Genomic DNA, 17,083 nt, shown 5'->3' with positions numbered 1-17,083 from the left:
CGAGATAAGACCTAATATAGGTTCTTAACCGCAACCGGTCGGATTCGGATCGGCTGGACCTCCAGCAGCTCTCTAGGCCCCGTTTCCGACGCTTCATCTCCCGGAGCTCCGCGGAGAACCATGGAGCTCGCTGGGATCTGCACTGGGTCAGGGGCCGCAAGGGTACAACCCGGTCAAGTGCCTCAGTGGCTGCCCTTTCCCAGGCTTCCACTAAGGCATCCGCCGAGTTGTGAGCAATGGAGGCAGGTGGGGACCCCAGCGCCGCTTGGAATCTATCAGGATCCATTAAGCGTCTGGGGCGGTACCATCTAATTGGCTCCGTACCCCCATGGCGGGGGGTGGCAAGACGGAAGACCAGCCGCAGGAGGTGATGATCGGTCCATGACAGGGGCATAATAAATGGAGAGCCCCCACCAAGATCATGCAACCACCGTCCAGATAAGAAAATCAGGTCAAGGGTGTGGCCTCCCTCATGAGTTGGTTCAGAAATTACTTGCGTCAGGTCCATGGCCGTCATGGAAGCCATGAACTCCCGAGCTAGCTCAGATGAGCCTCCCAGGGATGGTAGATTGAAGTCCCCCAAAACTATAAGTTTGGGGAACTCAATCACCAACCCCGAGAGGATATCGAGCAGCTCGGGCAGGGCTGCCGCTGCGCGTCTAGGCGAAATGTACACCAGCAGCAAGCCCAACTGCGCCCCAGAACCAAATCTCACAAAGAGAGACTCACACCTGACTATCTGAGGAACAGTGGTCTCCCACGGACATAAGGTCTCCCTGATAATCACCGCCACACCCCCACCCCTACCTTGAGCTCGTGGCCGGTGTAGCACCCGGAAACCTGGTATTTTAGAATATGGTATTTTGAGTATTCAATCCTCAAAATACTCAGAACTTAAATGTTATAACCTGTACTTTGAACTTAATTTGGAAATACTCTAGAAGAATCATGAACAGCCATGAAATCACAATATCTATATAGGAGGCCTGTTAGCAGTGACAACAGCATTCCAAGCCCTCTTTCAAAAGCAGCCCAAAATAGCACATTCAAATTCTGGCCATTCTTTGATTGCCAGAAGCCACACTTGATATTTTATACATGGGACAGAATTTTCTAGTCCTACATATTTAGAATACTTCTTTAAAAAGGTAAGGTTTGGGGCTGTATTCAGACCAGATTCGTTATTTTCTCAACCTTTGCAATAATTTTGCAAAAAGTGTGGACATATCATATATGCAGGATGAAGGCCTCTTCCACATGTTTCCAACCAATACAGTGCTGAGCTTTATTGATATATATTATTAATGATCTATTATCACATATATTATATATGCTATATATTATATATGTATGAAAATAGGCCATTATGTTTTTTTTCTACAAAAATGGTGCATTTTCTTCACTAGCTAAATATAATGAAAGATGCTCCCATTTACTGCTTTATACTGGACCACCTAGAAGTCAGTCCAAATCCAACAACATCCTGACACTCTGAATTCTATTCTTTGGAAACAGAGCTATTTGTTCCAAAATAGATTACATCATTAATCATTGGTAGACTTTTCTATTGATCTATATTTCAGTTTTATCTTGATAAAACTTTCAATGTTTGAACACTTCACCTATCCCAATTTCCCAAATATTGATTTAGAAGTTCTGCTGCCTTCTAGGAATTAGATAGAAAAAGAAACATTATCGTATATCAAGATAATTGTTCTGGGAAATCCAGTAACTTATTTCAACTCTATAAACCAAAAGCAAGCAGGAGGGAAAAAACAAACACCTTTTGGTATATAGGAGTAGAACGTCATATATGTTCCCAGATCCAGCCAGAATAGCAAATTTAGAATGCTAGTGTGATTAATGACACTGAAAACTGCTAAGAAGATTATCAGTAGGTTATATTCCTCTATTTTCCACAAACCTTTATTTGTGCTTGTTTCTTTGGATCCTTTTTCTACTTCTGCATTTAATTTAGTTAAAGACACAAAATTAGAGATTGAAAAAAATGACAACCCTATGATTGAGTAGGTCTTTGTGATGAATGCAGGTTCAGGCAGGATGCTGAGATTGCTGCAATTTGGGAAAGTCAGAATGCATTCATTTTTATAAAAGCCAACTTCAAATTCTTACGGGGAGGAAATACTTGAAAACATATAGGTAATGCCAAATGTATTTGTATGTAGATCTAGAATAATGTAACAGATGAGGGTGGAGGTTCATTCTCTGAGCTTGTGGGTTGGTTTCCAAACTTTTTGTTACCAGGCTAGGAAACATCTTCAGTGTAGTTTAGGGGACCACGCTAAAGATGTTATCTAGCCTGGTAACAAAACGTTTAGAAACCAACCCACAAGCTTGGAGAACAAACCTCCATCCTCATCCTACATCCAAACTACAGATATTCACCACCATCGCATAATAGACATATAATATGACCAACTCAACATGGCTTAGTCACTGTGAGGTTTGGTTCACAACATTTTAAATGATATATAAGATCTGTCTATAAGTTTAGTCAAGCTATTTTAGAAGATACAATTAGATGTCTGGTGATTTGCAGTCAGGAATCTGCTGGAAAGGTTCCTGTGAAATAATTACCTGTCCTTTTCTGTCCAGAGCCATTCAGTGCTGATGTGTGGGTGATGATGTTTGTAATGCTGCTTATAATCTCTGCGGTGGCTGTCTTTGTCTTTGAATACTTCAGCCCTGTGGGATACAATCGGTGTCTGGCTGATGGAAGAGGTAAGGAGACACATATTTTATCATGCAATCTTTATAATCCACATTGGATAGAAAGATACTTCTTCTCCCACTGATATGCATGTCAACCATAGTTGGTGACAATTCTTAGTGACCACATAAATAGATATTTTCCAGGACACAGCCATGTACAGATCTTTTCCCTCATACCTAAAGAAAAAAAAAAGAATAGTTAAGTCCACAAACAGCAGCAAATCTGGATGGATCTCTTTGGATGATAAAGCATTTCTGCAGCTCAAGATACTGAAATGTTCATTTCTAGCAAGATTAGAAACTAAAAGCCAAATTCACTGCATATGTTTTGGAATGTTTCTAAAGTAAAGTCATTATTGTAAAATTGAAATATTAATTTAGCTGGAGGTACTAACAAGTATATAACATTTTCCTTATATTGCATATTACTTGTATCCCTAATTACTTGATGAAAGTTTGAAAGCTTTTATTAGTTTTCCTGCCTTGCTTCTGCTAATCTTCCCAAGCATTTTCAAACTAATGCAGAAAAGGAATGAAATAAGATTCAAAAGATGAAAATTTTACTGAAACTCTATAATAGTGGGGAAGGGGAGAAGTAAAAAGGAAGGGAGCAAGAGTGACCAGTTTTTTCATGATCAGAGGACTAAGGCAGATACTAGATCAGAGGAACACAAGTGGGTGCTACTGTGGTTTCTCTAAACTGTTAAATGGTTCTCTCTTTAGCACATTCTGTTTATCTCTAGGATAATAGTGCTAACATATTGAGAAAGAAATGTTACTGGAATATCTTTTCAAATGCTTACCGAATTTGCCATAAGCAGATTTGTGTCACCACCTTTCTACATCTTGAAAAAAGACAGTTGTAATATAATTTTAGCCAAATCCTAAAATAAAGCAATGTTACAGTTGTTATCCAGGTGTTGTGTATTGTATGTTTGACCAGCAAACACTGCATTTCTTGATAGAAAATAATGTGTTTAAGATTATTCTCGTGTTATATAAGTGTTTATATAATAATGTGGCTATAGCACAATGTATCACATCTAGGTTGTTCAGCAAGTCATTGAAAGGAACGAGCACACTATGCCTCTGTGCATGGCTTTCATTGACTATGAAAAGGTGTTTGACTCAGTATTCCAACAAGCAATAATGCATTGCTCAACCAAGGCATAGACACTGCTTACATAAATTACTACAATCAATATATGAAATAACAATGGCAACAATTTACCTTAATGATCTTAAAGTGGAAACCAACATAGAACAAGGTGTATGACAAAGCAATACAATATTGCCTATCCTTTTCTCAGCCTGACTTGAAGAAGTATTTCACAAACTAGACTGGGCAAAAGATGGAATATAAATCAAAGGTGCCTATTTAAATCACCTAAGTTTTGCAGATGATGTTGTTCTCTTCTCACAAGACCCAGAAGAACTACAAAGAGCCATACAAGAGCTGCATGAAGCAGGAGAACCATTTGGCTTAAAAATAAACCTGAAAAAGAGCCAGTTTAGTGTATTTTAATAAATACATTAAAGAAAGAACAAATTTTATATCTGGAGAAGGTGTAGTAGTTGGATCCGATGGATCTCAATGGAAGATGATACAATGAAGGAAATTGAATGGCATGTTAAATGTGGCTGGTAGGCATTCGGCAAGCTAAGTGTAATTTTCAAGATCAACCTCCCCCTGTGCCTGAAGAGAAAAGTTTTCGATCAGTATGTGCTACTTGCTCTAACATATGCCGGTGAAACACTAACCTCACAATCAATAGAAAAGCTATGTGTGGCACAAAGAGCCATGGAAAGATACATGTTTGGCATTGCAAGACAAGATAGAAAGACCTGTGCATGGGTTAGAGAGCAAACAAAAGTATATGATATCATCAAGAGAATAAAAGAATTGCAATGGAAATGGGTTGGTCACATAGCAAGAAGAACTGATGGCAGATGGACCAAGGCAGTCATAGAATGGATCCCACTTGGTAAAAATCATCTACGAAAGAGACCTAAAACAAGATGGGTTGATGACATCAGCAAGTATTCTGGGTCCAATTGGCAAAAGAAAGCTCAGGACTGTATTGGTTGGAAACATGCAGAAGAGGCCTTCATCCTGCAGTGGATAGACAATGGCTAAAATGATGATGATGATATAATATTATAAATATTCAAATCTTAACATAATTACTAACTTTCATTTATTTTTAGGTTGTAGTTAGATAACAATGTCTACAATTTTCTCAGAATTAATTGCTCCAGAAATGGTTTAGTGGTTTATTTCAAAGTAATATGTTTGAAGATTCTGTGAAACTTCCATCCACTCCTTTGTAATCCTATATAGTAAAATCTTTAAGGTATTTGTTCTCTGTGTATTACGTGGAAACATATTTGGACTGTACTCCTTACATAATGTGGTCAATGAAATAATGTTATGCTTTAGATTTTAAATTTCTATAAATGTTGCACTGCAGCTATGGGCAAAAACAAATAAGCATGTCAAAAACCTTATGCTAACATTTTTTATTTTATGATAAAATAAATATTTATTTTTGAAGGAAGGTAGTTGCATAAATATGCTATGTTGTGAGAAAATGTGTTTCAAATCTTAAATTTAACTTTTGGGGCATATTAAAATTTTTGCATAGTAAGGTAAAAGTGGAAGAAAACGAGCTAACAAATGAAGGTGTGGGAAAGCCATGTAAACCAAAAGGAAGCAATCCATCACCAGTGATTGGTCATGAAACATTTCTTATCAGCATCTGATAACTGTTTACCAAGCATTAGGGGCAAGGTAGACCATAGTGTGATCCCTAAAGGCATTTCATTTGTTTTTAAAGATAAATATGCATTCAAAATCTCAATCATGCTTGTATCATCAGGCTCCCAGCACAGGCTTTTATTTAAAAAAAATTCTGATAGCACATGGGAAGTCTATACTACATAACTCTGAAGTAATGCACAATTTTCAATAGTGTATCAGTGTAATAAACCAATATGAAGTCACAATGTTGCAGTATTTCTTTCCTTTAAATGGCCTATGCTTGCATATTCAGATTTTAAAAATGCAAATTACCAGCCGTTATATAAATTAATTTGTATGCAAAAATTAATGTTGATGAAAAACCTCACTGTTGAATTTTCAAAAAGCCATGAAATGCAAAATGAATGTTTCTCATAATAACATCTCATATGAATTGCATACAGAGAAGCCAGATTTGTCATTAGATACATTCATTCAATTCTTATTGAAAGTCAGTCCAAGTTGCTGCATGTATTAATAGTATGATGAATAGACACTAGGGAATTGATTCAACTACGTTCTGTACAAATGCAGAAAGGAAAACTGTGACTGAAGAAAATCTTTCTTGCACAACCATTCCTTTACACCATGAGTAAGTATAAAACTATGTGGACTTTGTAAAAAAATCATTATATGAAGTGATACAAGAATACATAAGAAGATTCAAGTCAAATAGCTTACTAGTAGGCAAGCAGCAAGCAAAAAGACCACCAACTGCCTCGACAAAACTTACAGTTGAGGGCAACAGAATGAAGAAAAGTAGAATGTTGTTGCTTAGTTACAAAGAGAACATTCCAGCACTTCTACCCCCTCCATCATAAAACCCTTCATATAAATGTAATCCCAGTAACAACTATATGCTTCATATTGATGACATTGTTTTTATATTGCAGTTCACTGAAAGGATTATTCTGACTCAAATCATAATGGCATTGTAGGTGCCATTTTTTTAAAAAAAAATGAAGGACATTTTTTTCATGTGTGTGTATTTTTCTCATGTATTTATCAGTATATCTTCATAGTAATTACAGAATCTGTATCATTTTGAATCATATTTCCTTATGGGAGTATTTCAAAATATCTAAGAAAAATATTATCAGAAACATATCTGTCTTTCTGTATTATAATGAAAAGTGCTAAGAGTAGCATAGCATATTTGTGTCTGGTTTATGGCTTGACTTGCACATACTGTAAATCCCTGCCTACCAATTATTTAAGTTGCTGGAATGGCTTGCAGTTAGTAGTTTTTCAGGGTTTATAATAATCCCTATTAATACAAAACAAACAAAGTGATATTTTTGTTCTGTTCTTGGTTCTTTGTATCCTTCTTTGGGGTACTCATAATGAATTGCATTTATCTTCCCAACAGTCCAGGGTTTAATGATTAGGATGCTAGTGACTGGGTTGTCCAATAAGACTCTCAATCCAAATTTCAAGTGCATTGGACTGTCTTAACTCCAGGTTCATGTTTCTATTCACTAATTTCTTTTGAATGACCTACCCAACTTTTCTCAAGGCAACTATTCCATTTTAGGATTGTCACATTTCCAATTACAATATCTTGTGTATGCAAAATGTGTTTTCTTTATTTATAAGTATGAATAATGTATGAAAGATGTCTCTTAATAACCAAGAAAATATATTAGTTCAGCCTTACCATCTGATAGACTCAGTTATATCAAGCCTCCAACAACTAGATTTCTAGTTATTTTGGCCATCGGTCATGTTGGTTGTGAGAGTTTTAGATCCAGCATATTTCTAAGCACCAGGTTACAAAAGCTTGTCAACAATTGATGGAGAAGAGTTGTAAAAAAGAATATATGCACCTGCTTTCATTCATATAGATGTTAGAATACACAAACTCTTAAAGGAGAATATTTGTAACTCAGGGTTGAAATGAGGGGTTCCTTGGTACTGTCTGAGATTATTGGTTTTTTGCAGATGTTTCATTACCCAAAATAGGTAACATCATCAATGTACAGATGATGTTACATCATTTGGGTAATGATAGTCCGCAAGAAAACAACCAAGCTCAGAGAGTGCCAATGACCCCTCACAAACTCTTAAACATGCATAGACTGTTTATTGCAACACATGGAATGACTTAACAAGCTCTGTCATTTATGAGTATAGCTAATAAGTATAGCTAGATCAGACTGCTGATTTTAATTTAAATCATATTTAATACTGAGATTGCATTTGTGTGCCCACATTCAAGAATACATTGTATGAGGACCAAGGGGTTAACCAGTTAGTACATAAATTATGCTGCAAGCTAATGCAGCTCCTTTGGACTAGAATTGACTTATCACAGCCTTATCACAGTCTTAGCCAACAGCATAACATCTGATATTGGAGAAAAGCTAAAATTTCTTTTCATTCATTACTTAGAATAATTTGTTGTGCTAGTTGTCTCACTCTTTCTATTATATTTTGCTTGTTTCAGAGCCTGGTGGTCCATCTTTCACTATTGGTAAAGCTATCTGGCTACTGTGGGGCCTTGTATTCAACAACTCTGTGCCAGTGCAGAATCCCAAGGGGACTACCAGCAAGATCATGGTATCAGTATGGGCCTTCTTTGCTGTCATCTTTCTGGCCAGTTACACTGCCAATTTGGCTGCCTTTATGATCCAAGAAGAATATGTTGACCAGGTGTCTGGACTGAGTGACAGAAAGGTAATCCTCCTGCCCCCCCCCACCAAGCACTTTGTTTTTCCTCTACTTAAATTGGCATACACTGTATCTTTTTAACAATGATAACATATAGCATGAATGGTATGTTATAATATTTAACATATTATAGAAATTGTTTAACAAATTATTCTTATTACCTATGAGCTATGGGACTGAGATTCTCTAAAACCAACTTTCTCAAACAGATAGAAGAACTTCTTTGGAAAGATTATGAGAATCACAAACTATTTGCTGAGAACTTCCATAGTAACAGATATTACACCTATCCTATTTTAATTCATAGCTAATCAACATGATTTATCCACATACATATCATACATGAAGTAGTAATACAAGGAGATGCATTACACGTTTTTCACAGAATTTTCAGATTCAACTTTATTCATTTTAATGTTCTTGCACTTTCTAAGTAAAACTGACTTGTTGTAAAGCTATAAATCTTTAGTTATCAACGTGTGAAAAATCCTGCCTTTTCTCCTACAGTAACACTTAATTGAAACTGGAACTGCTTAAAAATATGGATAAAACTGCAGAATGTGTTTTCTTATTGACTTATTTTTCCCTTATTGATTATCAATTCTCCTATAATTTCCTATAAGAGAAATGTTTTAAAATATAGTAGATTGATTCTTAAGCAAGTGTAGTATCAGGATAAGATGAGAGCAATGCATTTTTTTTCCGCAGTATAAGTAGGCTATAAAAGATAAGGGCCATGTATGCTTAAAAATGAATTCCCATAATATTTTTAACCTCTTTCTCTTGCATCAAAGGAGATCAATTTCAGTTTCATTTTAGTATGGTCAAATACCAGCATAAAAACCAAAATCGATCAAACAGCAATACCATGAAGGAAATAACAATTTTTCTTTGTATGGGTGTGTGGTATTCTAACATGCTATTAATATTAAGCTAAAAATATTTAAAACTTGATCTAAGAATAATCTAAAAACTAAGAATAAAATTATAATGTTTAAAACTATGATTATATGCCTAGCTAAAAGTAAATGGCAGGAGTCTGAACACCATACTCCACTGATATTACTAAAAATCTAAATTGAGTGTTAGATTTAGTTCAAAAGGTCATAATAGGATTCTTTTATTCCACCACTGGATGCTTCTATTTAGGTCGAGGAATACTGCAATCAGAGAATGTCAATACACACCTAATTTTAATACAGTAGCATTATGGCAGAATTTACAAAACAACCAAGGAAATGGGGTACAACTGGAATCTGATCAATTCCACATGGCATGCAGAAAGGGATAATATGAAGTACAAAGAGGAAACTTGTACATCTCCCACTAGGTTATGTGTTTATATGTTTCAGACACAGAGCTGATTCACATGCTAAATGATGCATGATGTGATGGAATGTGCACCTGGAAAAGCAGTGGGGAGAGCTTTGTCAACACAGAGCTTTCCCAGAGAGGAGCCCAGATTAAGAGACTGCACAGTCCTGAGCAGGATAGGGGATGGAGGAAGAAGTTCAGTATAGCCACACCCTAGAATCTTTCAGGATATATTATATCCAGTAGGTTATAAAATTTTAGCTTTAGTTGGCAGGATTCTGTCCATTAGGTATAAGCAAATAAAGGACTGGACTCAACTGAATCTTGCTCTGTCATCTTTCGACTTAGGCCTAACACACATATTGTTGCTCAAATTAAGTATATGTCATTTGTGTCCAGTTGCTGATTCCCATAATCAGGGCTTTTTTTTCTCATGGAATGCTCAGAACGGCGTTCTGGCACCCTTTTTTAAAGGATTTTTTCAGCTTTTGCACAAGCTGTGCTACTCCCTCTATTGGCTTTCGAAAGGAGACAATGCAAACCAGTTATATACCTTTCGAAAGCCAATAGGGTCTTTCTCTGTTCTCCTTCTGGAGAGGGAACTGGGGAGGTCTCGGCACTGGCAAATACAGTTGCACATCGATCCCGAAGAGTGGGGGAAGAAATTCAGAGGAGGCAGCTGCTGCTGTGGTGTCGGCTGCTAGCAAAGTTCAGAGGAGGGTTGCGAGGCCGCCCGAGCCGTGGCTTAGCAACAGGTGTGAAGGAAGAGAGCCTGGGGGGAGGGGGAAGTCCATTAAAGGTCCTGTGAATTATGACACTGGCTGTGCCTGTCCATCGCCGGATCCCTGCATTTCTTAATTTTAGAACCATGCAGGATTAGCAAGGTAAACTTTTCTTCAGTTAAAGTCCTCTCTTGTTTATTTCATGGAGACATCTGGGTAGGCTTTATTTTTTGCAACAGTATATAACTGGTTTGCATTGTCTCCTTTATGGTGTCCTTACGTCTCCACCCCCCACCCCCAACTCCCCAATCTAACCTACATCTCTGAGATTTCCTGACAGTCAGCCATCCAAGCACTAACTAGATTTGACCCTACTTAGCTCCAAGCTCAGGAGGTGGTCCTCAAAGGCCCCTGAGAGTGAAAGTTAGCTTTCTAAAAGATTGTCTCCTTTACTCCCTCAGCCAGGTACTGTGTCTCATGGCTACTATTTTAGTGGTTATCTGGATTCTTGCAGATTTTCTATGTCTATCTGAAGTGGTAATCTTAAGCATTTTTTTTCATAAATTACTTAAGGATATGCAACTATACTTTCTCATATTTATTTAATGTTATTTTTACATCTACTTTTTTCAATCCATTTTCTTTATGTCATTAATTCTCCAAGAATAAGAAATGTAAATTGTAAGCTCCTCGTAGCACAGTTCTATATCATTGTTAAAATACACTGGGCAATTATGGACATATTCATTCATATTCATAAATAGATTGAATTGTAACACTCTCCCCCTCACTTAAGCCTCTTGTGTGTATAATTTGAACATAGGCCATTTTTTATCAGCAGTTGTAAAGAAATAGAAACAAAATGTTTAACTTATGTATTAATAACAATTTCTTTGCAATTCAGCAACATGACTCCATCAATTAAACACATATATGTTGAAGGCATCATATTATCTCCCACTGCTAGTCCTTCCAAAAGGAACTCAATATATGTCATACTATATATGCAAAAGTTGTCTCCTCCTCTATTAAAGTGCAACACATCATTTTCCAAGTAGACAAAAAATATATTCCATCTTTACTATAGCCACCTGCAGTATATAAACATGGGGGAGCTATCCCACAATTTTTCACCTCTATGGCAACCTACTATGCTGTCTTCATGATTAATTTGATAAAACAGAACTTAGTGTTCTAAGTTCATCATGAACTAAGTCTGATGAAAATAACTATTTTGGCAGGGATGAATTAATAGCATGCATTTTGGGTTATAGGAGCATCTCATTTACTTGAAACAATGTGATCATATCTTTAAAATGGTATGTACAAGCCATCAATAATGTGGTTGCTAATATAGGTAGGTCCGGCTTATGAGCTGTTTGTATTTAAGGAGATGCTCACAACAAATTCTAGTTTATTTGGTGAATGCCTGAAAGATGCATTAAGAATTGAATATATAATTTTTTAATTATACAAATAAATATATAAATAAAATTATATAAATAAAAGATTAACAAGATGAGAGTTCCAGCACCTTTTTTTTAGAAAAAAAGCACTGGCCATAATTATTTCTAGGAATTTAAATATGTAGAAAAATGTTTTGAACGGTGACCACTCATACTGTTGCTTTTCTTAATTACATATTCATTGCACAGAAAATAGGGTTTTTTTCTGTAAATAACATACAATGCATACAAGTATTAGTGTTATGTGTAGATGTAGTTTGGTGACACTTAACTCAGACAATCATGTATAATTGTTTGGTTCTGTGTTGTTTAATGCACTTTTAATATTGTATGTGCTCATGGTGTTGGGCAACCTTGTAGATTTGATAAATTTATTGTGACACAGTAGATTTCATAACCAGAGGGTTTTGGAGATATTTTAAATAATTTATGTGATAGACCTAAAACTGAATTCTGGTTGAATAGAATTTGAGTCTAGGAAACTGTTAGTGTGAACTACTAGCCAACTTTTTAATCTTTAGGCAATACTGTTCCCATGAAGCGATAGCACAGTTTAATTAAAATTGGATGCAAGCTCCTGTTCTGATTAGAAATTCAGCATTATCATAGAATTTGGCTACAGCCTGAATTCTTAAATATTCTGGTTAATCCAGAGAATGCATATATAGTGATCTCCTTGGCAAACTATTAAAGCTATTTTGTAATTTTTACTTTCAATAAACATGTATGAACATATGGAAGGTTCATTTGCCAATCTGATTTTTTTTTTAATTGAAAAGTTTTAGAATACATTTTGGAATACAACCCCCCCTCCCCCTCCCCTCCCCCCAGCCCTCACCAACCCTCCCCTCCCCTCCCCTTCCCCCTCCCCGACTTCCCAGAGCTGAATACAGGGTATAAAAATACAAACAAACATAATCTAAAATATGCAAACAACAATAAAATATTAAATTCTATTGCACTTTAACTCTTAGTAAAATAACTACAAGCTAATTATACATCATATAAATCCGCTACTTATTCAAATGCTAAGTGAAACTTTTTAGTCCCATATTTATTCTGAATATAATCAATCCATCTCTTCCACTCCACAGTGTATCTCTGTTGCGATTGATCTTTCAAATACGCTGAAATCTTTGCCATCTCCGCCAAGTTAGAAACTTTTAAAGTCCATTCTTCTATAGTCGGCAGTTCTTCCTTCTTCCAATATTGCACTACTAAAAGTCTCGCTGCTGTAATTAAATTCAACATCAACTTAATATCTACAACAGTGATATCTGTGATAATACCCAATAAAAACAGTTGCGGACAGAACTTTATCCTTTTCTTAAATATTTTTTGCATATTCCACCAAATTTTAATCCAAAAAGCTTTAACCTTTTTGCAAGTCCACCATATATGAAAATACGTTGCGTCCTCACAGCCACACCTCCAACATTTGGGCTGACAGTTCAGATACATACTTGCTAATTTTTTTGGATCTAAATGCCACCTATAAAACATTTTATAAAAATTCTCTCTTAAATTTTGGGCCTGTGTAAATTTTACATTTCTAACCCAGATCTTTTCCCAGGTATCCACTGTAATGACTTCTTGAAAATTCTGAGCCCACTTTATCATACAATCTTTAACAAGTTCCGTCTCTGAATCAATTTCTATCAATGCAATATATATCCTTTTTATATGTGCTTGACCTTGATCTCTAATTTGCTTTACCAAATTTTCATCAATCATTGAAAAACCAGTTTTCTGGTCCTCTTTCCATCTAGCCTGTAATTGCCCATACTGAAACCAAGTTTGTACAATCTTTTCTTCTTTTAAAATACTGTATGACTTGCTCGCCCTCAGGGGTGCTCCCCCCTCCTGGGTGTGACCCGCCTTGCCAGCCGATTATAACCTCGAGGAAGGGCCCATTTATTGGGACCCTGAGAGTTGGCTGGGCACGGGTAGGGGCCTTCGACGGAGACCTAATAAGAGGCCCCTGATTATTTTTCTGTCAAAATTTTTTAGGGGGTTAGGGAGGCGGGAGGGTTCTTTTGGTTGTTTGGACAAGGGGGGCTATCCAACAACCGCTGTTCTGGCTAGTGCCGATGTAGATCGCAGGGGGGAGGAGCGGGGGTCGGTTACCTCCGGGGCTCCAGGGCTGGTCGTGGGGCTACCTATTCCCACGACATCAGGGAATGGCAGCAGATGTAGGAGCAGAGGGCCGTATCGATCTCAGGGAAGGCCTCTCCGGTGCTTACAAGCGGTGGGGCACTCCGACCCTCTGGCTCTACCCCAAGGTCCCGGGAGTGAGGGTGTGCAGCCCCCTGAGCTCCGGCTGGTGTATTTGAACGCCAGGTCTGTCTCTAATAAGGCTCCTCTCGTCCGTGATCTGGTCGAGGGTGAGCAGGCGGACCTGGCTTGCATCACGGAGACTTGGTTGGGCCCAGAGGGCGGGATTCCTCTGGTTGACCTTTGCCCACCAGGTTTCCGGGTGCTGCACCGGCCTCGGGCTCAGGGTAGGGGTGGGGGTGTGGCTGTTGTTATGAGGGAGACCTTATGTCCGCGGGAGGCCACTGTTCCTCAGATAGTCGGGTGTGAGTCTCTCTTTCTGAGATGCGGCCCTGGTGCGCAGTTGGGCTTGTTGCTGGTGTACCTTTCGCCTAGTCACGCAGCAGCAGCCCTGCCTGAGCTGCTCGATGTCCTCTCTGGGCTGGTGGTTGAGTTCCCAAAACTTATAGTTTTGGGGGAATTCAATCTACCATCGCTGGGAGGATCATCTGAGTTGGCTCGGGAGTTCATGGCTTCCATGACGGCCATGGACCTGACGCAAGTAATTTCGGGACCGACTCATGAGGGAGGCCACACCCTTGACCTAGTTTTCTTATCTGGACGGTGGTTAGATGATCTTGGTGGGGGCTCTCCAATTATTATGCCCCTGTCATGGACCGATCATCATCTCCTGCGGCTGGTCTTCCGTTTTGCCACCCCCCGCCGTGGGTGTTTGGAACCAATTAAATGGTACCGCCCCAGACGCTTAATGGATCCCCAGAGGTTCCAGGCAGCGCTGGGGTCCCCACCTGCCTCCCTTGCTCACAGCTCGGCAGATGCCTTAGTGGAAGCCTGGGAAAGGACGGCCACTGAGGCTCTTGACCGGGTTGTACCCCTGCGGCCCCTGACACGGTGCAGATCCCGTCGAGCTCCATGGTTCTCTGCGGAGCTCCGGGAGATGAAGCGTCAGAGACGGGGCCTAGAGAGTGGTTGGAGGTCCAGCCGATCCGAATCCGACCGATTGCGACTAAGAGCCCACATTGGGTCTTATCTCGCTGCGATAAGGGAGGCGAGGTCTAACCACTTCGCCACCCTTATCGCGTCCGCAGATAATCGCCCGGCCGCCCTGTTCAGGGTGACTCGCTCCCTCCTAAATCAGGAGGTGAGGGAGGATCCCTTGCAGGGTCGTGCCGAGGAGTTTAACCAGCATCTGTCGGACAAAATCGCTCAGATTCGGACCGGTCTGGACTCTGACTGGGCAGAGTCTGGCGATCAGGACACGGGCGGTCTTGTCGATACCACCTGGGATGAGTTTGATTCTGTGACTCCGGAGGAAGTGGACAGGATCATGGGGAGGCTGAGCACCACCACATGTTTACTGGACCCGTGCCCTTCCTGGCTGGTCTATGCAGCCCGGGAGAGGACACGGAGCTGGTTCCAGGCAGTTATATCGGCTTCTTTGGGTGAGGGTAGCTTCCCCGCCGTCTTGAAAGAGGCGGTGGTGAGGCCTCTCCTCAAGAAGCCTGCCTTGGACCCAGCTGTATTGAACAACTTTCGTCCTGTCTCCAACCTTCGCTTTCTTGCGAAGGTTGTTGAGAGTGTGGTGGCACATCAGCTCCCTCTGGTCCTGGATGAAGCGGATTATCTAGACCCGTACCAATCGGGTTTCAGGCCCGGGCACAGCACGGAGACGGCATTGGTCGCGCTGGTGAATGATCTCTGGAGGGCTCGGGACAGGGGATATTCCTCTGTTCTAGTCCTATTAGACCTCTCGGCGGCTTTCGATACCATCGACCATGGTATCTTGCTGCGGCGTCTCAGGGGACTGGGAGTGGGAGGCACAGTCTTACAGTGGTTCTCCTCCTATCTCCAGGGACGTTCGCAGTCGGTGTTGGCAGGAGGGCAGAGGTCGACCGCGAGGTCTCTCGTTTGTGGAGTTCCTCAGGGGTCGGTCCTCTCGCCTCTCCTGTTCAACATCTACATGAAACCGCTGGGTGAGATCATTCGTGGTTTTGGAGTTGGGTATCATCAGTACGCGGATGATACCCAACTTTTCTTTTCGACCCCAAACCACCCCAGTGATGCCCTCAATGTGATGTCCCGTTGCCTGGAGGCGGTTCGGGTCTGGATGGGGAGGAACAGACTTCAACTCAACCCCGACAAGACTGAGTGGCTTTGCATATCTTCATCCCAGGTCTATTCTGACATTCCACCTCTTGCTATGGGGGGTGAACTATTACCCCCCGTAGATAGGGCTCGCAACTTGGGAGTCCTCCTAGATTCACGGCTCACCTTGGAAGACCATATAGGAGCTGTGACTAGGGGGGCTTTCGCCCAGGTTCGCCTGGTGCGCCAGTTGCGGCCCTATCTTAGCCGGGATGATTTATGCACGGTCACTCATGCGCTCATGGCCTCTTGTCTGGACTACTGCAACGCTCTCTACATGGGGCTGCCCTTGAGGACCACCCGGAAGCTCCAACTGGTACAGAATGCAGCCGCGAGAGTTGTGTTGGGAGTCTCCCGATACTCCCACGTTACACCTTTGCTCCGTGAGCTGCATTGGTTGCCAGTTGCCTTCCGGGTGAGATTCAAGGTACTGGTAATGGTGTTCAAAGCCCTTCATGGCATGGGGCCGGAGTACCTTAGGGAACATCTGCTGCCGGCATCAAGCTCCCTGCGCCCTGTGCGTTCCCACAGAGAGGGCCTCCTCAGGGTGCCACCGATCAGAGAATGTCGATTGGTGGCGCCCAGGGGGAGATCCTTCTCTGTGGGCGCTCCGGAGCTGTGGAATCAGTTGCCGGTAGAGCTCCGGATGGCGCCCGATCTTCGCTCCTTTCGTCGCGATCTCAAGACGTTTTTGTTTGTACAAGCCGGCCTAGCCTGATGGGGATTGGTGGGGTTTTTATTTTTATTTTTTTTGTACTCTTAATTTTATTTTTGGGGTTTTATTATTGTATTAATTGTTTTAACTTGGGCAATTATTTAATCTCTTTTTAATGTTTGTACTTTGTATTTGACTTTTGCCCTGTGAACCGCCCTGAGTCCTCAGGGAGAAGGGCGGTATATAAATATTATTAAATTAAATTAAATTAAATTGCCATACATTCCTCTCAAAACTTAAAATT

General features: G+C 40.2%; 1 protein-coding gene across 1 annotated transcript in view; it reads left to right on the top strand.

Moving 5' to 3' along the window:
* GRIN2B (glutamate ionotropic receptor NMDA type subunit 2B) overlaps window positions 1–17,083 on the top strand; it is a gene marked incomplete at both ends in the record, with an annotated part of 295,037 nt that overhangs the window by 246,151 nt on the left and 31,803 nt on the right. The window contains 2 exons of the mRNA XM_081331987.1: window positions 2,617–2,742; window positions 7,980–8,209. Of these exons, the coding sequence (XP_081188113.1) occupies window positions 2,617–2,742; window positions 7,980–8,209 (356 nt within the window). The remainder of the gene's footprint in view (window positions 1–2,616; window positions 2,743–7,979; window positions 8,210–17,083) is intronic.

This window comes from Vipera berus (assembly GCF_964194415.1).
Source record: "Vipera berus genome assembly, chromosome: 6".
Taxonomy (NCBI): Eukaryota; Metazoa; Chordata; class Lepidosauria; order Squamata; family Viperidae; genus Vipera; species Vipera berus.
This window is presented reverse-complemented; position numbering and strand designations above follow the sequence as displayed.